This window comes from Platichthys flesus, chromosome 7 (genome assembly GCF_949316205.1).
Source record: "Platichthys flesus chromosome 7, fPlaFle2.1, whole genome shotgun sequence".
Classification (NCBI taxonomy): domain Eukaryota; kingdom Metazoa; phylum Chordata; class Actinopteri; order Pleuronectiformes; family Pleuronectidae; genus Platichthys; species Platichthys flesus.
The window spans coordinates 20,455,243-20,483,063 of NC_084951.1; the positions used below are offsets into that span (position 1 = coordinate 20,455,243).

The 27,821-nt window shown below is 43.1% G+C and overlaps 3 protein-coding genes across 5 annotated transcripts in view; 1 reads left to right on the forward strand and 2 right to left on the reverse strand.

Moving 5' to 3' along the window:
* The window catches only part of LOC133956478 (protein bicaudal D homolog 2-like), a 42,667-nt gene extending 27,700 nt beyond the window's left edge, over window positions 1–14,967 (reverse strand). For 2 of the 3 annotated variants that reach the window (XM_062391559.1, XM_062391558.1), the window contains exon 1: window positions 14,400–14,967. In XM_062391559.1, coding sequence (XP_062247543.1) covers window positions 14,400–14,639 — 240 coding nt within the window. In that variant the 5' untranslated portion in view covers window positions 14,640–14,967. The remainder of the gene's footprint in view (window positions 1–14,399) is intronic. The other variant, XM_062391560.1, reaches the window with a different exon arrangement.
* A 3,571-nt stretch (window positions 14,968–18,538) lies between these two features.
* ptpdc1b (protein tyrosine phosphatase domain containing 1b) lies at window positions 18,539–22,265 on the forward strand. The gene is made up of 9 exons (XM_062392391.1): window positions 18,539–18,681; window positions 19,074–19,239; window positions 19,401–19,481; window positions 19,631–19,749; window positions 19,829–19,966; window positions 20,048–21,018; window positions 21,573–21,755; window positions 21,849–21,959; window positions 22,041–22,265. Exons 1-9 carry the CDS (start codon window positions 18,636–18,638, stop codon window positions 22,170–22,172), a joined length of 1,947 nt encoding a protein of 648 aa, XP_062248375.1. The 5' UTR covers window positions 18,539–18,635; the 3' UTR covers window positions 22,173–22,265.
* A 59-nt stretch (window positions 22,266–22,324) lies between these two features.
* On the reverse strand, window positions 22,325–27,665 carry fbxw12 (F-box and WD repeat domain containing 12). Its single transcript, XM_062392392.1, has 10 exons — window positions 27,484–27,665; window positions 27,358–27,395; window positions 27,087–27,253; window positions 26,332–26,456; window positions 25,155–25,361; window positions 24,904–25,068; window positions 24,550–24,760; window positions 23,888–24,069; window positions 23,649–23,779; window positions 22,325–22,833 (listed from the first exon to the last, which is right to left on the reverse strand). The coding sequence occupies exons 1-10, from the start codon at window positions 27,580–27,582 to the stop codon at window positions 22,734–22,736; spliced, it is 1,425 nt and encodes a 474-aa protein (XP_062248376.1). The 5' UTR covers window positions 27,583–27,665; the 3' UTR covers window positions 22,325–22,733.
* Between the last annotated feature and the right edge of the window lie 156 nt (window positions 27,666–27,821).

Consider the following 27,821-nt stretch of genomic DNA (forward strand, 5'->3'; position numbering starts at 1 on the left):
ATTTGAAGGCAACAGCCCAGCTGCTCATATAGTCAATACCTTACTTGGTATTGGAAATTAAAGCAGACAGAATATATAGGTAACAGAGTTCACACCGGTTTCCCCTGCTCAGAATTCTACTGTGCATGTTCCTTTAATCCGGTGAGTCAAGATCACAAGGGGGGGGAGAGCTTTGGGTCTCTGTCAAGCAACAACAGATCAATAGTGCTGGTCTCAGAAGTGATGTGGAGCTGAAGTCGACCAAATCTAAAATTCTATTTTCAGTTTCTCTTCCGCTAGCAAAGAAAAGTGTTTGTTGAAGCAAGAAGAGAGGACAGTGGTAGAGACGTCTCAAGAGATCCGATTATTGCAAACCCCCTGAATTGGAGAATAAATCCAATAGGTACAGTTAACTCACCCACAGATGAACTGAACGCTGGGATGGATTTAGGCAGGAGGCCAAGAGCATTTCAATCAGTAAGAGCGGGTTCTTTTGAAAAGCCCTGCATTAGGAGCAGAACCCATGAGAGCATTCTGGATTTGGGTTTGTTTCCTCAATCTCTGCTGTAGCTCTAATCATCTCATTGTTCAAGTTTCCATTTAGCCCCCTGTGGTTTCATAGTATGTCTCCAATAGAAAAGTAAAGCTTGCTTAAAAATGACCAGTAGAAGAGACAGACAGAAAAAAAAGAAATGGAAACATGATAAGACAGGAGTCAAAAAACATCTTTGTTGCTGAGCCAGATTGTCAAAACCTGCTCTTTCCATTCATGCCTTATACTCATTTTACTGTAAAGTCGTTTCTCGGCAAATATCATGACAAATATATAAAAATGAAACCTGCAAAGATAAAAACAAGCTGGAACGACATCCAGGGAAGAGTAAATGCTACAATAAAGAGAAAAGTCTAATTCATTGAGAATGTTTTTGGCATCTACATAGATAAAATGCACTTTCAAATTTTACGAGACATTATAATTATGAAATAGCACAGTGACTCAACACTGACTTCAGGCCATAAAGCTGTCAGGACATTCCACGCACTACAGAACATGCCTTCGTGCAAAATCAGATAGCATACCCTAGAGATGCAGAATTGTGATATGAGACTGGATCACAAGTCTTGCAGAAAACAGAATGATCTGATTTCAGGACAGTTAAGCAGTCTTCTTTTTATGGCACAGGCATCCTGTGATGACGAATGTTGAACAATGTAACACTGAGTCATGCAGATTGATTTTGTGAGTAGTGCTGAAGGTTGACCCGGGATTCCAAAGCAGAGTTGCTGCAAGTCTGAAGGTCAGTGATGTCACTGTGGGCGAATTGCGGAGGAAGAGGGGTGGAGCGGAAAGAAAAAGACGACACACTGAATGGCTTCCCTTGCCTCGTGAAGCGCAGCTCACGTGGACTCCCAGTTTGTGGTGATAAGCGGATACATGCTTGTTCCCCCCCCACGTTTCTTCTCTGCCTCCACTCGCAGGCCGCTGCACAGACAGCAACACAAAAGGGATTTTTTTTTTGATTCTATATTTAGCGGACTACGATCAACTCTTTATAATCACAGATCTCTCGGGGCATGTGGTGAAAAGACATCTGGCGAACCAGCAGCACGTGTTTGACCGAGCACTAAAGGCTGACCCAGTATTCCACACTGAACAGCCTCACTACACCAGATAAATACAACAACTGCTGGGTTCTGTGAGAAATGCTGCCCGCCTCACGTGGCAGTGAATAGTTGTTTGAGTTAACATTTGCACCGAGCTCTGTTGCTGATTAGAGCAGGTCATGCCAAAGCCGATACTACTCGCCACGATGTGTAACAGACAAGCTAATTATTTACTTCAGACTTTACTCTACAGTGGAAGGTGGGATAGAAAAGTAAAAGAGAAATCCAGGTATGACGATTAACGCTCCACTGGTCTGACATCTCCTCTGTTTATGCCTCTGACTATTTCTAATCACATCAGCCACTCTAAACTTTTCGAGCAGGGATTTTCTAAATAATTATTCTAGTAGATTAATTCTATTAAACGAAGAAGAAATTGCAATAAACAGTTGGAGGCATGCAAGGTGTTATATGTGCCGAAGAGAAGGAGAAAAGGGAACAGAGGGCGAGTGAAATGTGAACGAGCGAAGCATAGATATGAGCTGCTGCCTGGCACATCGCCCACATTGATTCACTCTGCATAGCACAGAGCCGTTGGGCAATTATACACACACAGGCCTGGACAATTTCACAGCCTCTCACACACAAATACACACACGTCTCATTTTCAATTTTCCCATTGTGCCCTGCAGTCAGCCATACTGCAGCACCTGGCACTCCAGCACTGTCGAGACTTGCTCTCCACTCGCAGATAAAGGAGCGAGAGGCGAGTGTTCAAAGCCTCAAAGGAGTTCCACCAACACTGAGTAAAACTATGTTTTCAACCATACAGGCCGTGAACTGCACGCCGCAGGCAAGGAGCGCTTTACAGAGAATATAGGAAAACAGAAAGGTGAGAGAAACGCTTCCACATGTGAGTTTACAAGATGTGTTTACTTGAAAATAAACTTTATTGCCTCAAGTAGACTCGCTGAATATAAAACCGTCATGACGAGGCCTGAAGGACATAAAACGTCTAAAAAAGCAACAACCACAAAGCAAATGCCAGAGGGGATGGAGCCAGTGGGCGAAGGTAGACACATTAAAGTTTCTACACATGAGCAGTGTACTAATCAGACTCGTGGGGCCCTTTACACGCCTCACTTAATAAGTCGTCCTCAACTATTGAAAAAAAATCTGAGGTGCTTAATTGGGCTTCAGGAGCTCAGTGATACAAACTCTCTACATAAATTCGCCCTCCTTACATCAGGCTTTAGTTATTGAGCATTAGTTGATACTTTAATCAGATCTGGCTAGGAAAAACTATATATTTAATTCCAGCTTCACATAGGGAACTCATCAGAAGTCCAAATCAGATATTCTGTGTGAAGTTTGTCTCCGGTCAGATGAGACCTCATGTTCAAACAGGCGCCTTATCTGTATTCATCACACGTTTACAAAGGCCAGACCTCGGAGAAACATATAACCTTTATAGAAAAGTGAAACACATGCAAGAGGTGGACGGCCTTCTGCTTTTATACAGTCTGCGTCAGCCTGAATGCTCTGTACTATGGGTGATCATGAACAGGCTCCTGTGTTATAACAGGGTCATAATGCCCCTGGCAGAGGGATAAAGAACTCGGATCTGAGCACAGTTTATTTAGCCTTCAGAGTATGTGATATATAATAGTCGAGACGGATTTACATGACGCAGAATCAGAAACGATAATTTTCATCCCCCTCAGGGGTGAGTCGCTTTGGATAAAAGCGTCAGCTAAATGACATGTAATGTAATGTAATGTAATGTGAAACCCAAGGTAAGCCTGAAAACAAACCGTGGATCAACATTTACAGAAAAAGCAGATTTTGGTTAAGCGTTTCCTGAGAAGGTTTGTCCTGACTTGGGTTACTGTTTTTGTTTCTCACTTCCAAAGCACTTTTAATACAGAAAATGTTATTATTGTTAAGAAGACCCCTTTCACTTGTTTACACTGAACTGAAGAAGCAAGCATACTACTGCCTCTGTGCATGATTTCAGATGTTCTGCCATTGTAGCTCTAACTTTTACACATAAATCAATTTGAGTACTTCCTCTTCCAGCATGAAGGTGGGCCAACAATACCCTCCTGTTTCTCATTTGTAACTTTTTTCGAGAGAAATCTTGCAGGGTCAAGGGAGCTAAGATATTGGACAAATACATCTAAGTCTTGGCTCATCTCGCCAAAACAAAGTTATGTCTTCTCTATCTGTCCCAATGGAAGTCACATTGTCTGCCCACAGATATATTTTGTACCTTCTTTAATTTGTTATCTATTTAGCTTCCAAACTCAACCTTGGGTGCTCTGCAAACTGCAATAGAGTTTCCCTCTGACTTTAATCTGTGAACTGGCATCCTTGTTTAGAGACGATCACAAGATGGAATCTGTTTATTGTCTCTATAGTTCAGCTGCTAAATCTGCTCCAGACTACGGGTAAAAAAAAACTCAAAAACTCAAGAGAAAGCAGAAACTCAATGGATTTGATATATGGCACCACCATATCTCCTCTGGGCCAGAACCTGGGCTCTTTATCTTCGCTCATCACATAACAGCTCCAGTTCTAGTCATTCAAAACCTCGATCATTTGCAATGCAAAGTTAGCCTTATCTGTCCGTCCCCCCTTCTGCCTGACACTCTGAGTCTGGATGAGATCTCCCAGGTCCACGCGCCCGCACTCCGGGGGAACTGCGTCCTTATGGTTACGATGCCAATTACAGTGACGCAGCGGGAGTCAGCCAGTAAAGGCAGAGCAAACGGGTGCGAGTGACACAGATGGCTGTTTCAGAGCTGAGCCCAGCACAGCTTGCTCTCCTCCCTCTCTCTCTGGCAACAGTCCTCACCCGTGTCCTGTACATCTCCAGTTTCCAGGGACTTGTTTGTGTTGACTGGAGTTTTTTGTTTGTTTTAACTCTTTGCTAAAACCAAGAAATGAATCGGATCAGATACTAAATCTATATACATTTAGTATAGATTTGGATATATAGTCTATATATAGTATCGATTTCAGACAATTTCCCAAAGTACACTGCTCCCTGTGGAACCGGTGCATGTGTCATCCCCAGTTGAACAGCCTAAAATGACAGAGGAGGGGAGATGTGGCGAGACAAACATAAATACATGTGCATGCATTTATGAACTTAGACTTAACACTTGGGAAAACACGATATGAGATTTTGGTGTAAAGATTATTGTTAGAGGAAGCGGTTTCACAGTTTTCAAGATTATCGTTACCATAGCAGGAAAAAGACAAACAACAAGCAATATATAGCTAATAATATCATAGTATTATCACTATCAACTGTATCCAGTTAGTCACCTTACCAATAACCGTCTTTTAGATTAATACTGTATATTACACCCCAATGTGTTTCCCCCTCGTCATCATAAACTCATCCATTAGCGCTGAGACACATATAATCAATCAGGATGAGGGATTGACAGGGTGGGGCTGGGACTGCAGAGCCTTTCTCCTGTGGTTTTCAATCTTAGGTGCCACTTCAAATACAACTATTTATCATTCCTGATCTACTCTTTCAATTCCTCTGCCATCCCAGTTGAGAACAAGGGTCCTAATCTCTTCCTTGTGCCATCCCTCCCCAGTCCTATCTCTCTCAGTTCACCCTCCCAAACCCAGAGGACAGTCCCTTGGCAGGTTCTGCCCGTGCTCCCAGCCAGATGGGGACTAATGCCCCCCCTCCCCCATTCACAATAATTAAAACCTGTATGCGATTGTTTGACCCTCTCTCTACCACTGAGGTTAAGTCACGGGTCAGGGTGGGAAGCCTTCCATACGAGACCATGTCAACAATGAGGTTGCCTCACTACCACACATCTGCGTTCAAATAAAGTACTGAAGGTTAAATAAGACAACAAGCCCTATCTGAATATAGCACACATTGTTTGTCTTTTGTTGCTCAACAATGACTTATTTTATTCTGTGCTCAATACAGCCCATGATACAGCCCAAATCTCCATCAACAACAGGATGTATGGACAGTATAAAAGGAAGAATAATGGAAGAAAGTGAAAGCCAAGCCAGAACACAATGAAGGGAATATTGCACAAATATCAGCAAAACAGTCCTGTGTATACGATTCATATTTATACATTTATACATATGTATGTATTTTTATACAGATATCATAAAAAGATTTCCATTTTACACTTTAAACTCATTAAGCTATTTAATAGACCAACCTCTGTTTTTCTTACATTTAAAGAGCCCAAGCTGGTTCCCACAGGAATCCCGTGCATTTCCCAGTTCCCCTCCCACCAAACCTCTCCCCCTTTCTATATCCCCATTTCTCAAGGACCCCTGAGAGACTGGCACACATCCAATTAAAACCCCTCCTCTCTTTGCGCCTCCTGAGCCCAAACTTTAATTTTGTTATTTCTGTACCACCAGCCTCCTGCCTGACTCTTGTATTTGGATCTCCCCTCCTTTTTACCCCGTTTTTTGTTCCAATTTCCTCCCTCCCCTGTTCCATCATGCCTGAAGGTTTTAAAAGGTCGACCCAGGAACACTACGACGGGGAGACCCAGGCCCACAAGCCTATTTACAATAGGAGCCTGGGGAGGGAGTTGGAGGAGGATGGTGGCAGGGAGTGGGTATAGACTGTGGAGAGAATGTAGACACACTGCTGTTCTATCATTGCACCGTGGTGTTGAAGATAAAAAGGAACCCCCAGGGCTAAAGGACAACCCTTTGAAATGAGTTTTGCTAATGTTTGAAAAGATGGCCTATTAAAAGGAGGAGATGCTTTACAGAATCTGCCCTGTGGTCTAATTGATTTGGGTGAGGTGGGAGAAACCCCTCTGCCAGTCAGGGGATAATTGAGATGAGCAGACTATGTAGAATTTCAGAGGAACCAGAGATGGGTGTGGCAGAATGTACTCATGTAAACAGAGAACACTGCGAGGCTGCATCTCATCCTTGATCTCTTTATCTACAGCATCAAGCAAGGAAAAATGCTCTGGAACATATACTACAGAGAAGAAACTGCAGGACTAAACAAACTCCTCTTTAGAGGGCGGATATGCGTGTGTGTGTGTGTGTGTGTGTGTTTTTTATGGTAGTGTGTGTGTGTGTGTGTGTTTGTGTGGGTTGGGGGTCGGGGATCCCACCATCTGTCCACTTATAGCTACCACAAGTTCATTTCTGCTTGTCATGTATGCTAATATATGTCACCCCCATCTTTTGTTGTGTTGATTTCAAGGGGACATCAAAAGGACAACAACTTGTGTGTTTCTTATTCCTTACTGCGTGTATAGAGAGACTACGCTTACAGATTGCTGACATGAAATTGCAAATCCACATTTTTAAAAAGCTTTCAAAGAAAATGATCAATAATAAAACAAAACTATAAAAACTACAGATTTTCTGAGTTCAATACATATATTCAAAACCAATAGACATAGAAAAAAATACTGTTTGGAGGTTTTGAGAAACAAAATAAAAGTTGAGTGCAAAGCCAGGAGCTTCCACAAGACTATTGAATGTCTTTTTCTGTCTCTGTTCATGTGGTAACGCGTAGAGCACTGGGAAAGGAAATGGAGCACAATGATTGTTGAGGTTAGCACAGCAGGAAAGGCCAGGATATTCCTCTGATAATTTCTTTATTGTCAAGACTTCTTCCCTGTCGTCTGTTGTTAAACGCAGGTGACAGTGGTGACTGGCCTTATGAACCTCATGTGATCACTTCCTCTGATCCATTAAAAGATATCCGGACTGAAACAGAGTCATATTTCATATGCTTCCTCAGCCAGACTCCTCACAAGTAAACAGGATGCAGAGCAGGAGGGGCAGAGGAGTTCGGTCCTGACTGATTTCAATAGAAGGAACAGGAAAGATATGATGTGGAGCACTTATTGTTACTGTAAAGCAAAGACTACCATTCATATCAAAACAGAAAGTCATAAAAAAGGCCATTGACATCACATGAGGGTGTTGTAATGAGCCGATCACGCTGCTTGGCTTCTGTTAAAGAGAAGTTAATAGGTTGACAATCTGATGGCGCCCACATACTTCAAAAATATACTAACAGGGTTCAAAACCAAAAGTCACTGACTTAGACTCTACCCACATTCCACCAACTGATTCATTGGTTACACTCAATACAAATAAATGCTGACCTGAACTGAATAGTAGTTTATAGGCCTGCAGCTTACAAGGGCATGTGTTTCAGAGTCCACCTCAAACGTGATGTAACAGGACGTCTCCAGTTACAAAAAGTCAATACAGACAGGAAGTATTACCAAAATTACCTAACACAAGGGCAAATGTGTTTTTCACCCACAATAAAAATGTCACACAAAAAACACTGATAAGTCTAATCAATCAAATACACGAATAGAGGTGGACATAGTTAATGGGACCAGAAACACCCTATTTGTGGTGTTTAAAGTAAAATAAAGGGCTAATTCAGGTTGTTAAGATAATTGGATCTGTGATGTAATTGGATGTGTTACTTGCACACACAATGGCAACCCAGGTGAGTGCACACAGGTTGTTTGTTTATAGATTTATATCAGTTTATAGTTGTAACCCAGTGTCAGAGCATGAAAATCGGAAGACTGGCCTCAGTGAACCATGTTTTACAGTCACTACTATGGCCTCATCTCCTGCTTATAGCCTGGGTCCCTGCCTGATCCAGCCCTAGTCTTCACTAACTGGATTACACCACGAGAATCGTGACCCTGCTGGGCAGCCATACCGCTTTCCTTACATGCCCTCTTGACTTCAGTGGACCTTTGATAGAAGTCTTTATATTGGGTAGTTCAAAGTGAATACACATGAACTATGTTATAAATGTACTAACAGCAGGCTTTGCGATATGTGGAATCAAGTAATACTCAAAATAAAATATTCCACTCAGTTGATGTTCAACTGTGTTTGGGTTAAACTAACTAATAACCTCATCCATATTGACTGTGGCCAGAGGGTAGTGTCTCAGAGTGTGACCGGATGATGCACACAAAATTACACAAGAGAAACATTTCCATGAAAAGTAATACAATTTTATTCTTCTTTTAACTGCTTGTGGACAGACTTGGTGTGTTGTCTCATTAAGGAACTCAAGTCATGTAAACAGCCAATAAACTACATACCATGAGAGCTGAATGTGTTCTTTGCGAAGTCAGCTCCTGCCCAAGCAGGACTTAACAAAGGCATGATTCTTTTCATTTATACACACTGCACAAACACTCCACTCTTCAAACATGTCATCATAAAACCACCCACTAATGCTTGAGAGTAAATGTGGCCTCTGCTTGAACTGTTGATTAATGCTGATTTCATTTTATTGTATTAGAGTGAAGGACAAAAGCTCCTAAAATCATTAGGGATTAGCAGTGGGCCACTAAACCTAAAACTAGATGGAATGATTCTTTCTTTTACCATATGGTCGTCTCTCTGTGACACAGAAGGATACACCGGCCTGTCTGGACACTTAAAAAATTGGTTGAAATGTTATTCCAAAATGTTTGCACTGGTGATCTTGAAAATAATTTGTGCATCAGCATTGCACACTCACAATAGACTGCTAAGCTTTGCAGCCATTGGAGTCTGTTACTGGAACAGGCAAGGGAGAAGAGGGCAGTTTCCCAAGACTGAAACACAACCTCTCTGCAGCATTACCCCAACATGGACCTACCTGTCCCCAGCAATGGGCCTGATGAGTGTGGCTGGGCTTGGCAGACTCCCAGACCTCTGTAAGCCCTGAGCATAGTGGCTGGGATTCATCCTCTTACAACCCAGAGCGTAGAGGATTTGGGACTTTATTTAGTGCCATTTAGAAAAGATTACCCCTTAACTGCAGTTTTGCCACACGACAAAATACATTAAGGATAAAAGAGCTCATTAGAAAAACTGAAACAATGCTTAAAGCTTTAGCAGGTGCTGTCCAAATACAGGCAAAAGCATATCTGCAGAGACTGATAGAGTAAGATGGCTTGAATGAGGTATTTAGGGGGGACTGGGAGTTTGGGGTATGTTATAAAAATGGCAGAAGTAAGTGAGAAAAGGGAAAACTAAAATTTTGAAAATGAGCAGCTGTGGATGAAACATGGCACAGTGTGGCCTGACTATATTTATGACTCCTAATACAAGCAGCCCGTATGGGTTTTGTGTCCTTGTATATTCTAGTGACGTCCAACCAGCATCCAACCCATTTAACACCACAGAGAGGGCTTACAGTCACACCAGATATCTTTGTTTAAGGACATAGGGATATATCCTATAGTGATCTGCCATTTCAAAGGGGACAAAAGTGACCAATCCTTTCAAATGTAATCACAATGGGACGCCTCTCTTTGTCATCCACTGTGTTCTGCTGGCGTTTAACCCTCTCTTCGTCTATGACACCCAAGACCTGTTAACCCCAGTGGACTCAACCACACAATGAGCCAGTTAGACGAGCACAGAGAACCCAGCTTTTACTGAGCTTAACAATATTTAGGGTTTTGATTGTCTGGTTGAATTCCACAACACAGCTGCTGCTACACTGAGAGAAATAGGGTCTGTGGGTGACTGGATGATGGTGTGGCCTCTAATGCTTGTCGAAATGCAGCAAGGACTCAAGAAGCTCTGGGCCACTGTGTAGGTGTCTGTAAAGAAATGCCTAGAATCCAGAGTCCTCACTTTTTGTGGGTCTGATACTTGTCCATTCCTTCACAGACTGTCTGTAGAAGTGAGATGCTCTGCAGTTCTGCTGTGAGCCTCCATACAGGTCCACAATATGCAGGAACAGGGACTTCCCTCAGGACCGCAATTACAGTCGTAGGTGTGGCACGGGATGTCATTTGTGAGTGGCTTAACTTAAGAATATCAACAACCGCTGAGGAGACATGACCTCATGCTCTTCCACTGCTGTAATGTAGCATAATGTCATTATCTACAGTACGTACTGAATGGAACTGTACTCTTCAGCCAGCATGATAACAGGGGACAGTCCATACAGCTTCATTAGCAGCCAGGGTGCTTCTATCAGTGAACTGATTGAGGAGTGAGCTGCTTTTTATGTAGAAATCCTTTATTGGCTTTGAGATATGATTAGAGCTCAATTGATTTACCCGGCTTTCCTAGATATAATATGTTGTTGATGTTTACTATGAGTCAGTATGAAAACCTTAATTTTACTGAGTAAACAATGTTGAAAAGATGGGTTTTCTTCTTATTTATGGTTGTTTCAAATAAGGTTTATGGTCAAACTGTGACATATCATCCCTCAATTACATTGCGTTGTCATAGAGACATATTAGGAATCATTGACAATTTGTTTTATATTCATATCAGCTGATATATCGGAAGGTTCTAGATAAATTAGATAGTGTGAGGGAAATCAAATATTAGAAACAATATAAAACCATGTGACTGGACATATTACATCTTAGCAGTGTTGGAGTCCAGTGTGGGAGAAGATGGATAAGGATTGAGGAATCAATTACATCTGTATCAATAACCCGAGTGACAGAAGTCCATGTACACAAATAATTACTTTTCAGAATTATTTTGTGATAGGACAACAATGATAAAGATAAGAAGAAGGAAAAGTGTGGGTGGAAGATCCATGCCCACATATAGTAGTCGACCAATGCTAGAGTGTGACGTCAAATTAATACCATGAACCAATGCAGGGTTCCTTCCAACAATCGTGGTTATATGTACTATAATACCGAGCTGTTAGTACACCAGAAAGCAGCACCTGCTGAGGAAGCAGCACCGCGGTTCCAATTCAGGCCCAGAGCCGTGAGGTTACTAAGCAACAGCAGAGCACATTCCTCCATCTTCAAGCCTCAGGAGTAGCGTGTGTGCGGGGGTGTGTTTCAGTGTGAACATTAGTGTCCTGTCCAATGGGAAGTAAGAAGATGAGGACTAGCCAAACGGGAAATTTGCTCACTGCGAATACACATAAATCTGTCTTTTCTTGTTTGTGTTGTGTTTGCACATAGCTGTAAGGGAAAGGAGAGGTTTAGGGTCACTGGAGAGAATCCCGTGTTGAGATACTCTGTAAATTTCAGACAATCCACTCCAGTCTGTTTGAAAGAGAAGAGACCTCCAAACATAGCTGGCAATAGTGCAAATAGTAGCCGTGCACCTAAGGCAACACAACATTTGTTCCTGACCAGACAAATACACTCTTTACCAACAGCTATAGAAAAAGTCACACATGGTTAGTTTGACCTGTCAACTCTAAATCACCCTAAAAAAAAATAAAAGCCAGCGTGAGAAGCTGCGACACTTCTTGGATTGCCACTACCCACAATCCTCAGGTGTAGCAACGTCTCTGATTGGTGGAGCTGGCTGTTTCCATGGAAATATTTTACCACAACGAAAATCATGTCAGCTACAATCAGATCGTTTAGCGTTGCCTTATGTTTACCACGGAGCAACTGTGATTTGTCTTGTTAACATGGATATTTTAAGAGATGAGGAAAAGAAAGTGTAAAGTGGTGAAAGTCAGTCAGGACATGTGACAGTGTAGGACACACAGAGTACGGCGCCCGGGGAGCAGATGTTGGGGGAGTTAGGTGCCTTGCTCAGGGGCACTAGACAGGGTAGGGAGAATCCTCTTGGATTTTTGGGCAGATCAATCCACGTCCGTCTTTTGTTGTCTCTCTGTGAAGTCGAACCAGAGATGAACCACAGACCTTTTCTGCCCTTAGTCCAAGTTTCTGCCACTAGACCACAAAACAATAGTTCTGCACACACAATCGCGTACCTCTATTTATTTTTCAAATAGCTGGTCGGCTAGGTTCCAGACTTTAAACAATTTTATAGGGATTTTCTGAAACATCAATGGAGAAAATGAAGGGGAAATTTACTTCTGGAGCCGGAACTGCTCTAAAAGTGGATGACTGGTCACTGCTTTGCTCTGAAAGGTTGATTTTGACTCGAAAGCCATCGCTGCTTCAAGCTTTAACTTCAGACACTGTGGAGACAGTAGCTTATCTTGTGCTTATCTGTTCTACGACACACAATACAGAGGAAGTGTAGAGGGGGGATTCAGGAGGATGTGTGTGCATTGCTCTCCTGATAGCATCACTTCTGCCCTTCGTCCAGAAGCTGCTGGACTGAGGGGGGAGGGGTAGAAGGATAAAAGGAGCAGAACTGTGGTCTTTCAAAAATATGAACCTCTGATCAGTGATCTGCAGCCAGCATAACCCAAGGCCAAATAAAGAACCCCTGCCCCAGCTGAGAGCAAAAAATCCAGTTTATGACTCCCACAGATGGATGTTTGTGGCCCATTATGACACAGAGAGAAAGATCAGACACAACACAAAGAGTCCAGCCAGACTCACAATGGGAGCTCCTTTCATACGAACAACCATATTTAGAGAAAGGTCAATAATCTCCTCAAAATGTCCCTATTCACTTATTTGTTTGCAGCCTTGGTTACTTTTAAAACCGTTCCCAGTCTGATTCTTCTATTCAGAGCTTTGCAATGCATGGGAATCAGAGCAGGAGTTGCTGAGACAGCCCCGATAACTCCTCCTTTCTGCAACAACAACCATTAGAGAGAGAGAGAAGGCTGCTGGAAAACAAGACAGGAAGAGGAGGGCGACGCCAAGAGCTGAAACTCTCTGTGTTTTTGTCTCTCCCCTGAAAAGCACAAAAAAAAACACCAAGAGAGTGATGAGCAGCTTTCTGGCATGCCAAGAAGGGCTTTACCACGAAGTCAGCTCCGTCAGCTGCTGGTTGCCTCACACAGGAGGAATCCATTTGTCAAAGGAAGGACGTGTGCAACCGTGAACAAGCCGGTGTCAGAGAATCAGTGGCCACGGACGTTTGTGCGACTCTCTGCCTCACGTCACTCTGAAGCCACACTTTCATACAGGACACTGACAAACTAAGGAAGGAAAATTGGACCCAGTGTGATATGACAGGGGGGGGGGAAGTGAGTCAGACCCCTGTTAGGAAAAACAGACACGTCCTTTATCCGACTCCGCCGGCCCAACTTGAACCGTCACTCTCAACATTCTTTCCATTCCCACGGGGTCGCAACTCGTCTGGTTTCCTCTGCAACTCATCTCCTCCTCTGCTCTGAGCGGGAAGGTTCAAAAATTCAAACCTGCTGCCGCCCCCTCCTCCTCCCTCACACTAAACTAGTATGGCCTGTTCGCAGAGGAGCGCCTGGCGGAGCTGAAAGACAAGATATCATCTAATGTCCCTATTAAACTTCTGCTTTTAAAGACAGCGGAACAGGTATATATATAGTTTTAAAAAGTCCAAATCTGCTTGAAGGACAGATTTAAACACAAAATCACAGATTCAAATAAATGAGTCAGATTTTAACGTCTCATACCGAACATGCACAGCAAACCTCCCTCTAAAAATGTTTATTTATGTGCAGATGGCAGATCTACTTGTGATTTAGACATTATAGAGCAGTGGGGGGGGGGACTGGAGGAAACAGAGCAGAACAAGACTCACTCTGAGTCAGACAGGAATGTCCTATCTTGAAGAAGGAGCTGCATTAATAAATAAAGGTGGCAAGTGGAATGAGGGGATACCCTGTGCGAAGAGAGGAGGGGGGGGGGGGGGTAGCAGCACCCCCTCCTCATCCTGCAGTGAATGACCTTGTAGGATGAGGGGCACCTCTGCTGCTTTATGACTGATGCCTGTCAAATGTCCCTGTCACTGAAGTGATGAGAGAATACAAATAATATATATAGTAAGTATTTACTGCAGCAATTAGCTAAAACACCCAGAAAACGGACACAGGGAATATGGCTGATGTGTCAGAGCTGTGTATTATGATTGGTAATATGATTGATGAGTGATATCCCGTGTCTGCTGACCTCTTTCAGCTGGTCCAGCTCCTGCCTCACGGCCTCGTACTCCGTCTCCAGGTCGTCGTGCTGCTGTTTGAGCTGCTGCTTCTCCTCCAGCACCGCCAGCCCGTACTCCGCCGCTTGGATCTTCTCGTTCGTGGTCTCGCTCAGCTCCCGGGCGAGGCGCTCGATCTCGGCGCGCATCCACTCGGGCCGGGCCTCCGGCAGGAGCATCGCGTCGGGGTATCCACGCTCCTCCACGGACATGGTGGGTAACCGGCGAAGGTGTGAGAAGGGGGTGGGAGGCGAGGCGAGGGATGCTGGGGCGTCTTCGAGCGGCGTAACCTTGAAGGAGGAGGCGGCTGCTCAGATTCGTCGGTATTTGAACTGCATGATTGTTACGCCTGCGTTTCTCGTGGCCGTTCCGGTTTCTTTGGTCATGTGGGGAGGAGGGTTCGATTCTCCGACGGGGGGAGCTCGCCGTCGTATCTTCTATCAGAGCTCCATCGCTGACGTCCCGTGGCTGCTTCTCCTCTCCCCGGCTTGTCGGAGCGATAGAGCCGCAGAGCACCAGCAAGCAGATCGAACCCCGCAGACAGGAAGTCACACATCCGGGTTTAGAGTTTCAGAATAAAAGGCTGGCCGATGTCAGGCCTTGAGTAGATCTGTTTATTCTGTATTGTTGATATATATTGAAATTATACCATTTATGGTAAAGAGATAATGTGTAGAGTTAGTTAGTATGTTGGTTAGTAAGTTATCTAGCTACTTAGTTAGTTAGTTGGTTAAGATTTATATCAGACTTCACAAATAAATAAATGAGAAATTGGCCATGTTGCAATAGTATTGGTGATAGCCAATAAATTGTAAGACATTGGCTAATGTAATAAATAAGTAAGCATGCACTATAACAGCAAGAAAATATACAGTCTGAGCAAAAATGTATAGTGCAACACATTTCTATTTTATTATAATATGTGTTAGACAGATAATGTCAAATTTGTGTTGATATGTGTTAACATATTTCACAATCTATCAGAACACGTGTCTTTTATTTTGAAGGCACATCTGCTCATTTCCGGTAGTTTTATGCTGCGGACACCGGCTCGTTTGAAACAGCTGAACGTTCCTACGCAACCAGCTGGGGCTGCTCCTACCGAGCCGCAGTGCTTCATGGGAAATGTAGTGTAGTAGTACTGGCAGGAAAGGCAGTGTCACCCAGCGACGCCACTAAATTAACTCATTTCCCATCAGGCTTTGCTTCTTTGCTTATGTGGAGCCCGGAAGTCTCTCTCCAAACCGCGGGTTGTCATAGAAATAGATCAAACTGACAGGTCGGTCAGCAGCTGCCACGCGAATCTCTGCTGCCCCCTGTTGGAATAAACATGAATTCATGTTTTCTGTTACTGCAAACAATCGAGAAAAACTGTATTTTTCACACAGAAGAGGATTTATGACACTGTCTGATTTATATCTGTCTTCAAAATTAACATTACAAAATTAGGTGAACCGCTAATATTATCACATGTTTGGTTTTCATTTAAAATCTAAGATAAAAGTATTTTGTTCAATAATATAATAGAATGTGTTAAAGGCCATTACTTCCTAACATTACATTTTATAAATAATGTAAATACAATTTGCATCATTTTGACCAACTAAAGCATCAAAATGCCGCATTCATGCATTAAGTTACTATTGACACAGAAAGTTAATTCAGTTGAGAATACTCTTACTTGCACTCACATAAGATTTTGAATGCCATACCTTTAATTGTAAAGAGATATTTTATAATGTGGTATTACTACTTTTGCCTAACTGACTATACCTGTGACACAGAGCTGGTTTCCTCATGGCTGTCTGGTGATTGACTGTCTCTGATATGGAAGATAACTATTATTTTTGATGGTTACAGATGAGTGTGGACTCACCTTACAGATTAAATCTAGAGCATCACATTACTTCAGAGATCACACAACCCATTTCTTAGAAAGATACAGGTTTTTCTCACTTGTGCCGATGAAGACCGGTGCAAACTGTTTTTAGTTCTTACCTGTTCCCTTCACATTTGACTGAAATGTGCACATGTTATTGCCAGAGTCTGTTCTTATCTGTCCGGCTCATGTTTCTTTCTTTGTGTTTGAATCAGGCTGAGTGCAACATTTTCCTGACTGTAAATTCAAATGAAAACTATCTTCCCAGTCTTACATTAATACCTAATGCTGTTAAAACATCATTATAGCTAAAATTAATATTCAAACATTGTGATTTCTCTGTTCTATATGTGTTTTATCAAATGCCTGTACTCTTGATATACTCTTATCTCTACACTCCGTATTCGTCATGGTAGAACGACTAACGAGACACGCCTTAAAAATCTCAAGCCTGTGATTTACCCTGGGCCTTATCTCGTCCCACATACACAACACGTCCTGCACTCAACTCAATAGGTTTGTGATGACAGAGTGTTTTTGTCCTTGTTCCTCTGATACTCGTTATCATGAAGCTGATTGGTTCTTTCCTCTTCACAGCCAGACCGAGCTCCACAGTTTTAATTGATAGGCAATATGTTGTGTGTTAGAACAGAAAAACAGACTTTCAGAGATTCAAGATTACATTTTTAAAAATTTGTGTTATTAGTTGTTTTCTTTGTATTAATGTCTAATTTTTCTTTTTATTGCTCTTATTGTTTTTATTTGTATTAACTCATTTATTAATGGTTATATTGGTTTGAATACACAGTGTGATTGTCCCTGAGTGGCCTGTGTCTGCCTCATCTGTGAAAGCAAATGGCAGATTACAAAATAAAAAAAGAAGGGTAGTAAAATACAGGATCAGAATCAAGTGATACAAACCTTCTGCAGCTTTATAACAAGCAGAAATCTATAATCCTTACTTCCACACCTGACAGATCTTTTGAAGTGTGAAAAGGTGCAGGGCATTGCTTTAAGATTATCGTCTTGTAAGTCTCTCTGAATGCTGTACATCATAACCCGATCTCTCTGTGGTAACCTACATCCTAACCCGCTTTTGCAAGGCGCGCAGTAAGCCAATCAAATGTTATCGACTTCCCATGTCTCTCAGGTCCCACTATTTGTAGCAGCAGGGCAGGAGAGCGACAGTATGGTTTAGATTTGAGAAATTCTCAATCTATACCCCCTCACGAAAAAAAAACTCACTTCCATTTGTGCTCGTTAACAACCAATACACATCGACCTGATGGGAATCTGTTGAGGTGGATGTTGTTGAAATGTTTCCTGATGACAATAAAGGCTTCAACAAGCAGAATATGTGTTTCATCCTTGAACAGTCCAGCAGAAGGGACTGGGGGGTGTGGTCATAGTGGTAGTTTATGTTGAGGAGTGGGAGCTCTGTTTTATACCCGAGCAGTAATAAGATTAGCAGTCTAATCCAGGAGGAGTCAGGAATAGAACCCCCCCCCCCCCCCCCCCCCCCCTGCAAAGAGCACAGGGAGGAATACCGTGCATGGAGGTAATCACAAAGAAACACACCTTGCAACCTTTCACCACATTCATTTGTTTTCTTCATTTGATCCTGGTGAGTTGGATGGTGAGTTGGCCGTGGATCCTGTGGCTACCTGTTATCACCCCACCCCATTGAACAGAGATAATCTGAGACCAATCAAATCAAGCGAGGCCACGGGATTGACTTCCCAAAGACCTCGAGAGGGAGAGACCACGTCACAGGCTGATGTCAGAAATGTTGGCAGCCGCCGCTCTGAGCAGCTTGTCTTCTGAGATGGTCACCGGCACCTCGTCCCACTTACAACAGGTGAATACTTACTTTGTTTTCAATCAAATGCATTTCATTTTGTGTTATTTACTGTTAGGGTAGTTGTATTTCCTTCCTTGGTAGCTACATGGTTTATTTTTCTGCACAGTGGAATGGTGATTTCTGAATATTTTACTCTAACGAGGTAAAGCTATTAAGAAAGGCAAGTGACACATCCCTTCTAATGTCTTATGACTGCTTTACATTTGCTTACATGTGATCTATGATGTTGATCTTAGATGGTTCAGCACATTTTCAGGTGCTCAGGCATATTAGTCACCTCGTTTGAAACTGGAAAACTAAGGTTTAATCCAGAGGACTCAGAGCGTTTTCCAGATTGTATTCCAGACTCAAGATAAATCCATCTGCTCCACTTTGAGTGTGAGCGTCAATGAGGTGGTGTAACAAAGCAGGTATCCATGTGTCCAGGCTCTGCTATGACTGTGGATGTCAGCCTGAACGACTGCTCACATGGCTCTCCAGGAAAATACCAGAGGTGGAGCTCTGATGGAATACCGTGAGTAAGAGTTATGAAGACAGATCAATAGACGTTTATGAGTAGAAGGTCAGTTAGCTGCTCAGATTTGCATTTACAGGTTTTTATTGCTGTCTTCAAGTCGAATGTGCCACAAGGGAAGCTATTTTTAAAGTCAAGGCGAGGATTAAACACCTCGACGCGAGCACTGACCATCTTAATTATTTAGGCCTTGCAGAACAACCTGCATTTGATTTGGAGTCTTTCGGGAGTATCTCAAACCTTTCATGGGATTTTACCAGTATTTTACATCTCTCTCTTTACATAACATGAATAGTAGTACGATTTCATTGATTATATTACTTCGAATTTAAGATTATTTGCATAATGTCAGATTTCTCTTCCTTTCTCCCACCCCTTAACATCAATAACAGTCAGAGCCCCCAGGGCCAACTACACAATAGTAGGAGAAGCTATACGTTTTGTCATCCCTGCTCCGATGCAATGCTCTATCGGCTGCGGAGGTCACGCCTGCAAGTATGACAACCCGAGTCATTGGAGTGATGACCAGCAAGCTATCAAAGGCCTCTACTCATCCTGGTACACCTGTTTGTTCTACCTCAGTAGTTAGTTTGTAGTAAAAAAAAAAAAAAAGCAGCTTTCTTAAGTGTATATCTTTATGAAGTTGTGTTAGTTGAAGTAAAAAGAGGCAGCTTATTATTTATTCTACATCACACTAACATTCTTTTGTATTATTTCAGGGTTACTGATCATCTTCTTGCTATGTCCAGACCCTCGACAGAAATCATTGAGAAATATGACATTATTGATCAATTCAGAAGGTATATATGTATGTACATATATATATATATATATATATATATATATATATATATATATATATATATATATACAAAACTCTAGGAATATGAGCACCATCTTTGGAGATGAGAATAATAACATGTCTCTCTTTGGATGTGTTTGTGTCAAGGAACAGTATTAAAACAGTGATCAACCTACAGATACCTGGCGAACATGCCAGCTGTGGAAACCCTCTGGAGCCAGAGAGCGGCTTCTCATACCGCCCAGAGGTCTTCATGGAGAACAACAGTAAGTGCTTGATGTGAGAGTCCTTTAAAAATGTTGTAACATTTGCTAAAGTGTACCTGAAAACATCATGTCATTTCAGTTTATTTCTACAATTTTGGCTGGAGCGACTATGGAGTTGCCAATCTCACCTCTGTGCTGGACATGGTGAAGGTCATGGCCTTCGCACACCAGGAGGGAAAGACGGCCGTTCACTGTCATGCTGGTCTCGGCAGAACAGGTAGATTCATGTGGAATGGTTCATTAAGCACTTTCAAATTTCCATTGCTCAACAAACTGTTTTCTCTGTGCTTCCCTCCAGGTGTGCTGTTAGCATGTTTCTTGGCCTTTTCCACCAGGATGACGGCTAACCAGGCTATTTCGTATGTGCGAGCTAAACGCCCCGGTTCTATCCAGACCCGAGGTCAGCTGCGTTGTGTCAGAGACTTTGTCCAGTTCCTCACCCCTTTGAGGAGTGTGTTCTCCTGTGCCGAGCCTAAGTCCAACCCTGTCACACTGTCGCAGTACCTGCACCGCCAGAGACACGTTCTGCATGGCGACGAGAGGAAGGAGCTGCGGCACCTACCGAAGATCGTCCGGCTTGTGTCGAGACTTCTGAAGGACATTGCAGAGAACCGACAGATGATCGAGGAGGACATTTTGGAGGCCCCGGACATTTATGACATAGAGATGACTCTCAGCGTCATCGAGAAGCTGGGCCCTGACATGTTTGCCAAGCATCCCCGCTTACCTGGTTCGCCAACCTTACCCAGGCATTTCCACGAGCCGCCCATCTTCTACCACCGCAAAAGTCTGAGCTACAGTGAGTCCGACTTGAGACGACTGGGCTCGGAGCTCAACCTTCTCACGCAACCCCTCCAATCCCTGTCGCAAAAAAACTTAGAAAAGCCTGTCGCACCCCAGTGTCAGGACAGGAATAAAAAAATTACTGAGGTCTTGCACGGCTCATCAGGCTCACTGTGGCAAACCAAGAACGTAGAAATCCCAGATGGATCCATCCAGCGCAGCGGGTCCTTTGGGAACCAGGAACCTACCCAGAAGGGAACCATTTTGACCAGGTGGAAGGCAGAGCAGAGGAAGGAGTTGGGGATGAACGGCACGAAACCTAAAGATAGAAAGGAGGAGCAATCGGAGATGTCGGAGGTGCCCTGCATCACTCTGCAGTCAGAGTTGTCCCTGGATGCCAGGAGGCTGCTGGTGGCACAGGCCCTGGCAGTGGATCTGTTCCTCGATGGGAAAGAACAGCACAAGAGCAAAGTCTTAGCCTGGCAGGTAAATGACCCCCATGTCAGAGGTTCAAGACAATCTATTGTTTATAGTTACAACAAAGGCTTTCTTGCATATACATAACATCCAATCTTAAAGGTGCATGCCCCCCCAATGAAGTTTTGTTCTACCTTTGCTGGTAGCCTGCTCGAGGTCTTTTGGGCTTGTGGGTAATAAGCGGGCTGTAACGTCTTCTTCAAAACTCAGGGTTTTATTCTGCTCCTGTCTTCACTTTTAAAAAACCAAGTTCAACTGAACAGTACATCACTCTCTGGATTCACAGACCTCTCACGCTACTCTAGCACGAGGATACTCCACCTGTTACGCTACATACGTGTCTTATGTAGAACAATGGCCGATAGGAGTCAATGAACTCCTCTCCAAAGGGACAAACAGCAGCAACTTAAACGTTTCACATGGAACTATCCATAATCCTCATCATAGCATGCTTTAGTGTCTAAACAAATCAACACCCAGCAGCTTTAACAGTACAAAGTGTCTGAAGTAGTTGCCCCAGTCACATACTGGGTTAAATATGTCTGACGGCTGAATGTGTGTAGGCAGAGCTGAACCAAGGCGGTGCCTGGGAGAGGCTTTTAATGGAGCGGGACCCCTTCATCCTCACCGGGCTCATGTGGGCTTGGATGGAGCAACTTAAAGAGCCTGTCATCTCCGTCCAGGACGTCAAAGCCCTGAACCCTGAAAACACCGATCCTCAAACTGTCCTAAACACACTCGACCAGGTCAGAGGTGACTCTGTGCTGATTCCCCCCTGTAACCACAGCAATGCAACCATTCATTCTTTTGACTCCGCCTTCCTCGTCTCCTCTTCCCAGGCTCCAAGACAGACACTACGGTGCATACTGGACTGCATGGCCAACCTGTTGATGATACCAGAAAAGGTGGAAAATGCATTCCTGAATCGAACTATCAAAGCTTTCACCTGGGTAAGAAACACAACAAACATTTTGACATTTCAACTCATTTCCTTTTTAAAAACTGAAGAATGGTGTTTGCCTTTTAAACAGGTGGAGAATAACTCGGAGGAGGGGAGGCAAGTATACGAGACCATGACTCCAGTCCTGAGGTGTGTCCTCGAAGACACCAGATGTACGAGCATGGACGCAGATGAGACAGACTCGTCTCCCTTCTCTTCATGATTGGACCAGGTTATGTTTGTATGGCGCACTCAGACTCCATGTGGAGGCAAGAAAGAGGAAAAGGAAGCTTTTTGTGCCTTGTGACAAATCGATTTAATGTTCAAGAACTAATTTGTCAATGCGGGGGGGGGGGGGGTATATAATGTAAAAGATTCATGGTATGTAGTTTATTGCCACTAATACAAAGCTCACCTCAGTATTATTTGATCTAAGTAGAGTGTGGAGGCAACGTTATGAAGAACAGCACACCAGAATATTTACTTTGCAATACTTCATGCCTTGAGCTTGGTCATATTCATCCACAACAGTGACATACCTCAGCTCCATGATCATAAAACACTTTCTTTCCATATTGTATCACACAGCGTATCAATGCCTTTCCCATATAATAGTGCTTCTTATCTGTAACTTATGTTACATTCTCTTCTTTTTGTAAACACAGACCTACCAACGAACATCAAGATAACAAGTATTTGACGAACAGTTAGAAATAAAAGCAAAAGTTCCTCCTTCCCGAGGGTCGTGCAAATCAAGGCGCTTGTCTCCGTGAAGCAGTGACGCTCAGGAGGTGAAGAAATAAGCTTTCAAGACGTCTTTCCCATCTTTCCCTTCCACTGAGGCCACGATGCTGGTGTAGTCACTCGCAACATGAGTGAACCCTCTGGGGACAGGGCACAAAAGACACAAAATTAGTAGATTAAAAGAAGCTAAGGGGCGATGCAAACGCTGTTTATATTCCAATCAGACAATTCTGATGTTTTTATATTGTAATACCATATAAATATATATATATAGAATCCATCAAGACATAATTTATACCATGTGATGACTAATCATTGGTTCATCTCAATAAAATTGTAGATCATGTCCTCAATCTTTCTTGGTTGCAAATTTTTTTCTGACTTCATGGTGACACTGTGACGATGTCATTCCTATCATAGCATTATAAATACATTTTTGTTCTATATAAAGTTCAAGTTGTGTCTATAGTCCAGTAGGATACTGAGATTCCTCAAAAAATGCTTTTTTGAACTATGTACTAACATTACATCGATTATCATACGATGAGGAGTCATTTTCGGATTTACATAAGTTTTAGCTTGTCTCGCTAGCTCTATTATTTGTGGAGACTTGTTCTTCTGCACCATATTTGTTTTTACTTTGGCCTGAGGCCGATCAGCTCAAAAAGTTAATCATCTGGAGACACCCTCCCAAGTTATAATCCTACCAAGTTTGGTGAATGTTTGTTCATGCACAGTTGAGTTATTTGGTACACAAACACATACACACACACACACAGAGATAGGGGTAAAATCTATTCCCTTAGTTCCTGCTATGCCAAATATTTGTTATGTCAAATTCACAGAAGATAGATGTATTCAGACTGTTAGTGATGAGTTGCATTACAAGCTTAGCTACTATTGCCTCTAACTTGATTGCAGCAGACCGACGCCAACCCTTCACAGATTCCATTACCTGGACATGGTGTGCGAGCCTCCCAGTAGGTGGTATCTGCTCTCCAGACTCAGCCCGTTGTCTCGGTTTTTTGTCCACGTCAGAACTCGTAAGGACAGATCCTGAGACGCCGTCACCACACGAAAGTTATCCTGTCAAAGTCAACACACACACAGAAAAACAAATGAGAAATCTAGAGAGACTATTTCAACGTGTGAAGTGGACTTTTCTTTTAAAATCCAATTGAGGGAACAGCTGACCAGACATATAGAAGAAATGGACATGATGTGCTCTTTAAAGTTAGCCAGCAGGGCTCCTTTCAGAGAGTACACCCACAGCTGCTGGTCGGCTGCCACCACTAAGCAGTTGCTGTCTCTGGCCTCCAGCAGGATGTGCGAGGACCAATTCTTCAGAGTCAAGTGAAAGGACTCCACCTGCTGGACTAAAATGAGAAGAGAATCAAGATTATAAAAGTACACGCTATTATAAAGATTTATAGAATTTATTCTGTGATGGTGAGTTACAGAATGAATTCACTCAAGCAACTTAAATTACATCTAATTAAATTTCAAACAATTTCTTAGAATTATTTTTGACAGAAAATTGAGAACAAGTGTGAAGTCAAGGATCAACACAAAATAAATTGAAACCGGATCTACTGAGTTTAAATGTGGTTTAATAAGCAGACTTTTGGGTCTTGGTGGAGCTTTATTTCCTTCTCTGAGTGAAATATTGCATCAGACATTTCTTGGAGTGATGAAATGCAGTAGAACTCCACAATAAGCAAAGATTAAATTCAGCGGCTTCTTTACCAGCAGCTGTTCAGTAGTTAAATGGATTTTTTTCTAGACTGATTCACCAACTGACTGCTACTTTTTTTAATGGCTGTTATGAGATTCATATCACTAGTCTCTGTCCTCACCCTGGATATCCGCCTTGTACTTTGTCTTTTTAATGCTGACATCGAACACAGTGAGGGCTTTGTTGGTTGAGAGCGTGGTGAAGTGGATGACGGCCAGTCTGGCGGGCTGGGTGGGTATGAAGACAGCTGCCTGGCACCCGGTGACGGGCACGGCCTGGCACAGAGGATCCTCGTCCTCAGACGGAGAGGTCAGACTCTCAGTGTAGATCACCTGGTGACGAAGACAACCAGAGAAATCTGCTAAACGTGTATTTGTGTTTCCCCGTTCTTATCGAGGAATTTGGACGCAGGTAAATGAGGTACAAGAGGATGAGAGTAGGAGAAACAAATGAAGCCAACGACAATAAGAAATACCTTCGGACATAAATCATCATTGTTCTTGGTTCCGGCTGCGACCCATTTCTTGTTTGGTGAAACTACGAGTACGTCGACTTTAAACTCGTCCCAAACCTTGATGCTGGACTTTTGAGTCAAAGTTGAATCAGCTAGTGTGAGCACTGACCCCTGACTGGTTCCCACCTGGATAAAGAAATCAGGGAAAGTAGGTGTCAAACATCGAATGATAAAAATAATACACTTTGATATATTGCTCTGAAGTTGCGTACACTGAGAAACCAGTCGTTGTTGAAGCTGTACTGGAGCAATGAACAGTGAGGGGATGCGGTTGGAAACGAGGCCACCTCCTGGCCGCTGCTGGCTCGCCAGGTCTTGATGAGGCCCGTGGAGTCGGCTGTGATCACGACGCCATGCTGTTCATCCTTTACGATCGCAGTCAAGGGACTCTGCACAGGACTGCACCACACAGGCTTCCCCTGAGAGAGAGAGAGAGAGAGAGAGAGAGAGAGAGAGAGAGAGAGAGAGAGAGAGAGAGAGAGAGAAAACTGCCTCGTCAGCATTGATGGAGAGGATTGATTCCAATGACCTGCATCTGCGAGCCAAGCAGAGGAAGCTACTAGAGAGTTTGTTTCAGGGGAGCGGAGCTGGAATGAAAACTGCATTCATGTGGGCTACAGTAGCACATGACTGCGGTACATGTCACAAGGTGCGGTGGAGATAACAGGTGTGAATGCATTTTTGATAACAAAACTGACAGCAGGTGACACCTACTACCACGAAGAGTTATTTCTTTGTGGTTTCCACCCCGCCTGTTTGTTTGTTTGATATCACAAGGTTTACGCAAAAGTTACTTAACAGGTTTCCACAAAACTTGGTGGAGGGATGGGACGTGGGCTAAGAAAGCAACAATTACGTTTTAGATTTCATGGATCTGGAAAAAAGAGGCACTCTATTTTCCTCTCCTTTATTATTCATCTCTCTTTTCACCAATTCCCAGTTGAAAAATGTCGGGATGTTGATGGAAAAAAATGAGGCATATTAAGGGGATTTATATCTATGTGTACATCTGGGTGCAGCTTGATTAAACAGGGTTTTTAAAAAATAAATTAATTTGTGTAACAGACCTACCATAACTGAAGATGAGGTGAAGCAGCCTAAATATCTGGGCCTTGGAAAAGGTATGTGGTTTTATGAGTGCCATTTTAGCTAATCATGGACTGATGAGGACAGACATGAGACAATTCACTTTGAGCTTCACAAGTTTCTGAGTCAGTTACTTTTTCTTTTGCTCTGTAAAAATGTTATAAGCCCGATTTAATTCAAAGGAAAAGCACATTTCAAAACCTACAGACATTATTAGAAAATTTCAGTCAACCTCTGTGAATCTAAACAGGAAAAATGTGAGCACAGATCATGCATGAAGATGCTGACGGGGGTTGCACTGACATTTTGGATGTTCCATGCTCGAACTGTACCATCAGCGGAGCCGCTGCAGACTGTGGTGCTGCTGCTGCAGAGCTCAGGAAGTTGGGCTGAGTTCCCCTGCAGGTACACCAGCCCTACCACCCTGCCTGATGGGCAAGGCACACGTGAGACCCAAAGAAACAGGATGAGAAACATTATGGAGTCAAGTGAAGTGGATTCCAGAGTTAAACAGTCACATTATGGGGAGTTGACTTCACAAAATCAGGTCCACATAACGTAAATTTTCAGGTGAACACAAAAATTATGGTTTGGTTTAGGGTCAGGTCAAGGTTAAGGGTTAGATTTAGGGTTAGGTTAAGGTTAAAGAAAGGGTTAGAGTTAGGGTTAGGGTAAGGTTAAGGTAACGTCGAAGTTAAGGTCAGTTTAACTTTTTAATTTCTTAAACTGCAGTGTTTTTTTCACTCTGCTATTTCCTATTTTATCAATTTATTTTTTAATTCACATTTGACTCCTTTGTAACTTTAACGATTCATTATCAAATGCTTATTTTTATGTATTGTCTTGTGTTGCTTTTACAATTTGTCGAGATGCCTTTTATATTCTATTCTATGTGAAGACCTATGAATTGCCTTACTGTTGAAATGTGCTACAAATAAACGTGGATTGCCTTTAGGTTAGGGTGAGGGTTAGGTTTAGGGTCAGGTTAAGGCAAGAGTTAGGCAAGTAATAACTACGTGTGTGTGTGTGTGTGTGTGTGTGTGTGTGTTTGTGCATACCTGTGTGTCCTCTGAGGCTGATGCAGGTGTAACCTCCTGAGCGTCCTTGCGTCATCTCCTCCTCGAGGTGGCGGCGGCGCAGGAAGTAGGTCTTCCAGGAGTGATTGACCCGGTCACTGCCCAACACAGCGAGGTTACAGAAGGTCCAGCGCTGCAGACACAGCCTCCTGCGGGGGAGAACACACAATGATCGTTGACGTTCACACAACAACAATCTTTATTAACAAGTTGTGCAGAGAGAGGAGTGAGATACAGATTGAAACCAGCTCACCTCCACAGCCACGGAGTGTCCGCAGCTTCGTGCCAGTCCTGGAGAACCACAGGGGAACATGTCCGAATTATTTCAACAACAACAACAAACTGTTATCTCGACTACTTCCGCGAGTTGGACACGTACCTTACACACATGCGAAGCTACGATCAAATCCTCCTCGGTTAGGAAAGAGTAGATATGAATGAGGCAATCCCCGATCAGGTATGGGTGATGAGGATCCATAACGAAATCAATAATCTAATATACCTCTTCATCAACAATCTCCAGAAGGGGCACGGCGGTATCAAGTTTTGACAAGCTACGGAAAGCGCGCAGGGTCAAACATGAAGTGGGTTGGTGAGTATTTGTGGATGTAATATCCGGATTCTGCCACCAGATGTCGCCATAATAAAAGGAAGATGGCACAGGATGGAGGCGCACCGCGTGGCGGAGCGCACCAGGTCCACTGGAACCACGAGAAG

Coding starts and splice junctions, on each gene's coding strand:
- ptpdc1b (XM_062392391.1), top strand. CDS start 18,636: ATGGCTCTCCAGGAAAATACCAGAGGTGGAGCTCTGATGGAATACC. Junction 19,240..19,400: donor AAAGGCCTCTACTCATCCTG/GTACACCTGTTT, acceptor GTATTATTTCAG/GGTTACTGATCATCTTCTTG. Junction 21,019..21,572: donor GCAAAGTCTTAGCCTGGCAG/GTAAATGACCCC, acceptor GAATGTGTGTAG/GCAGAGCTGAACCAAGGCGG.
- fbxw12 (XM_062392392.1), bottom strand. CDS start 27,582: ATGGATCCTCATCACCCATACCTGATCGGGGATTGCCTCATTCATATC. Junction 27,396..27,483: donor TAGCTTCGCATGTGTGTAAG/GTACGTGTCCAA, acceptor GTGGTTCTCCAG/GACTGGCACGAAGCTGCGGA. Junction 25,362..26,331: donor GAGCATGGAACATCCAAAAT/GTCAGTGCAACC, acceptor TCTCTCTCTCAG/GGGAAGCCTGTGTGGTGCAG.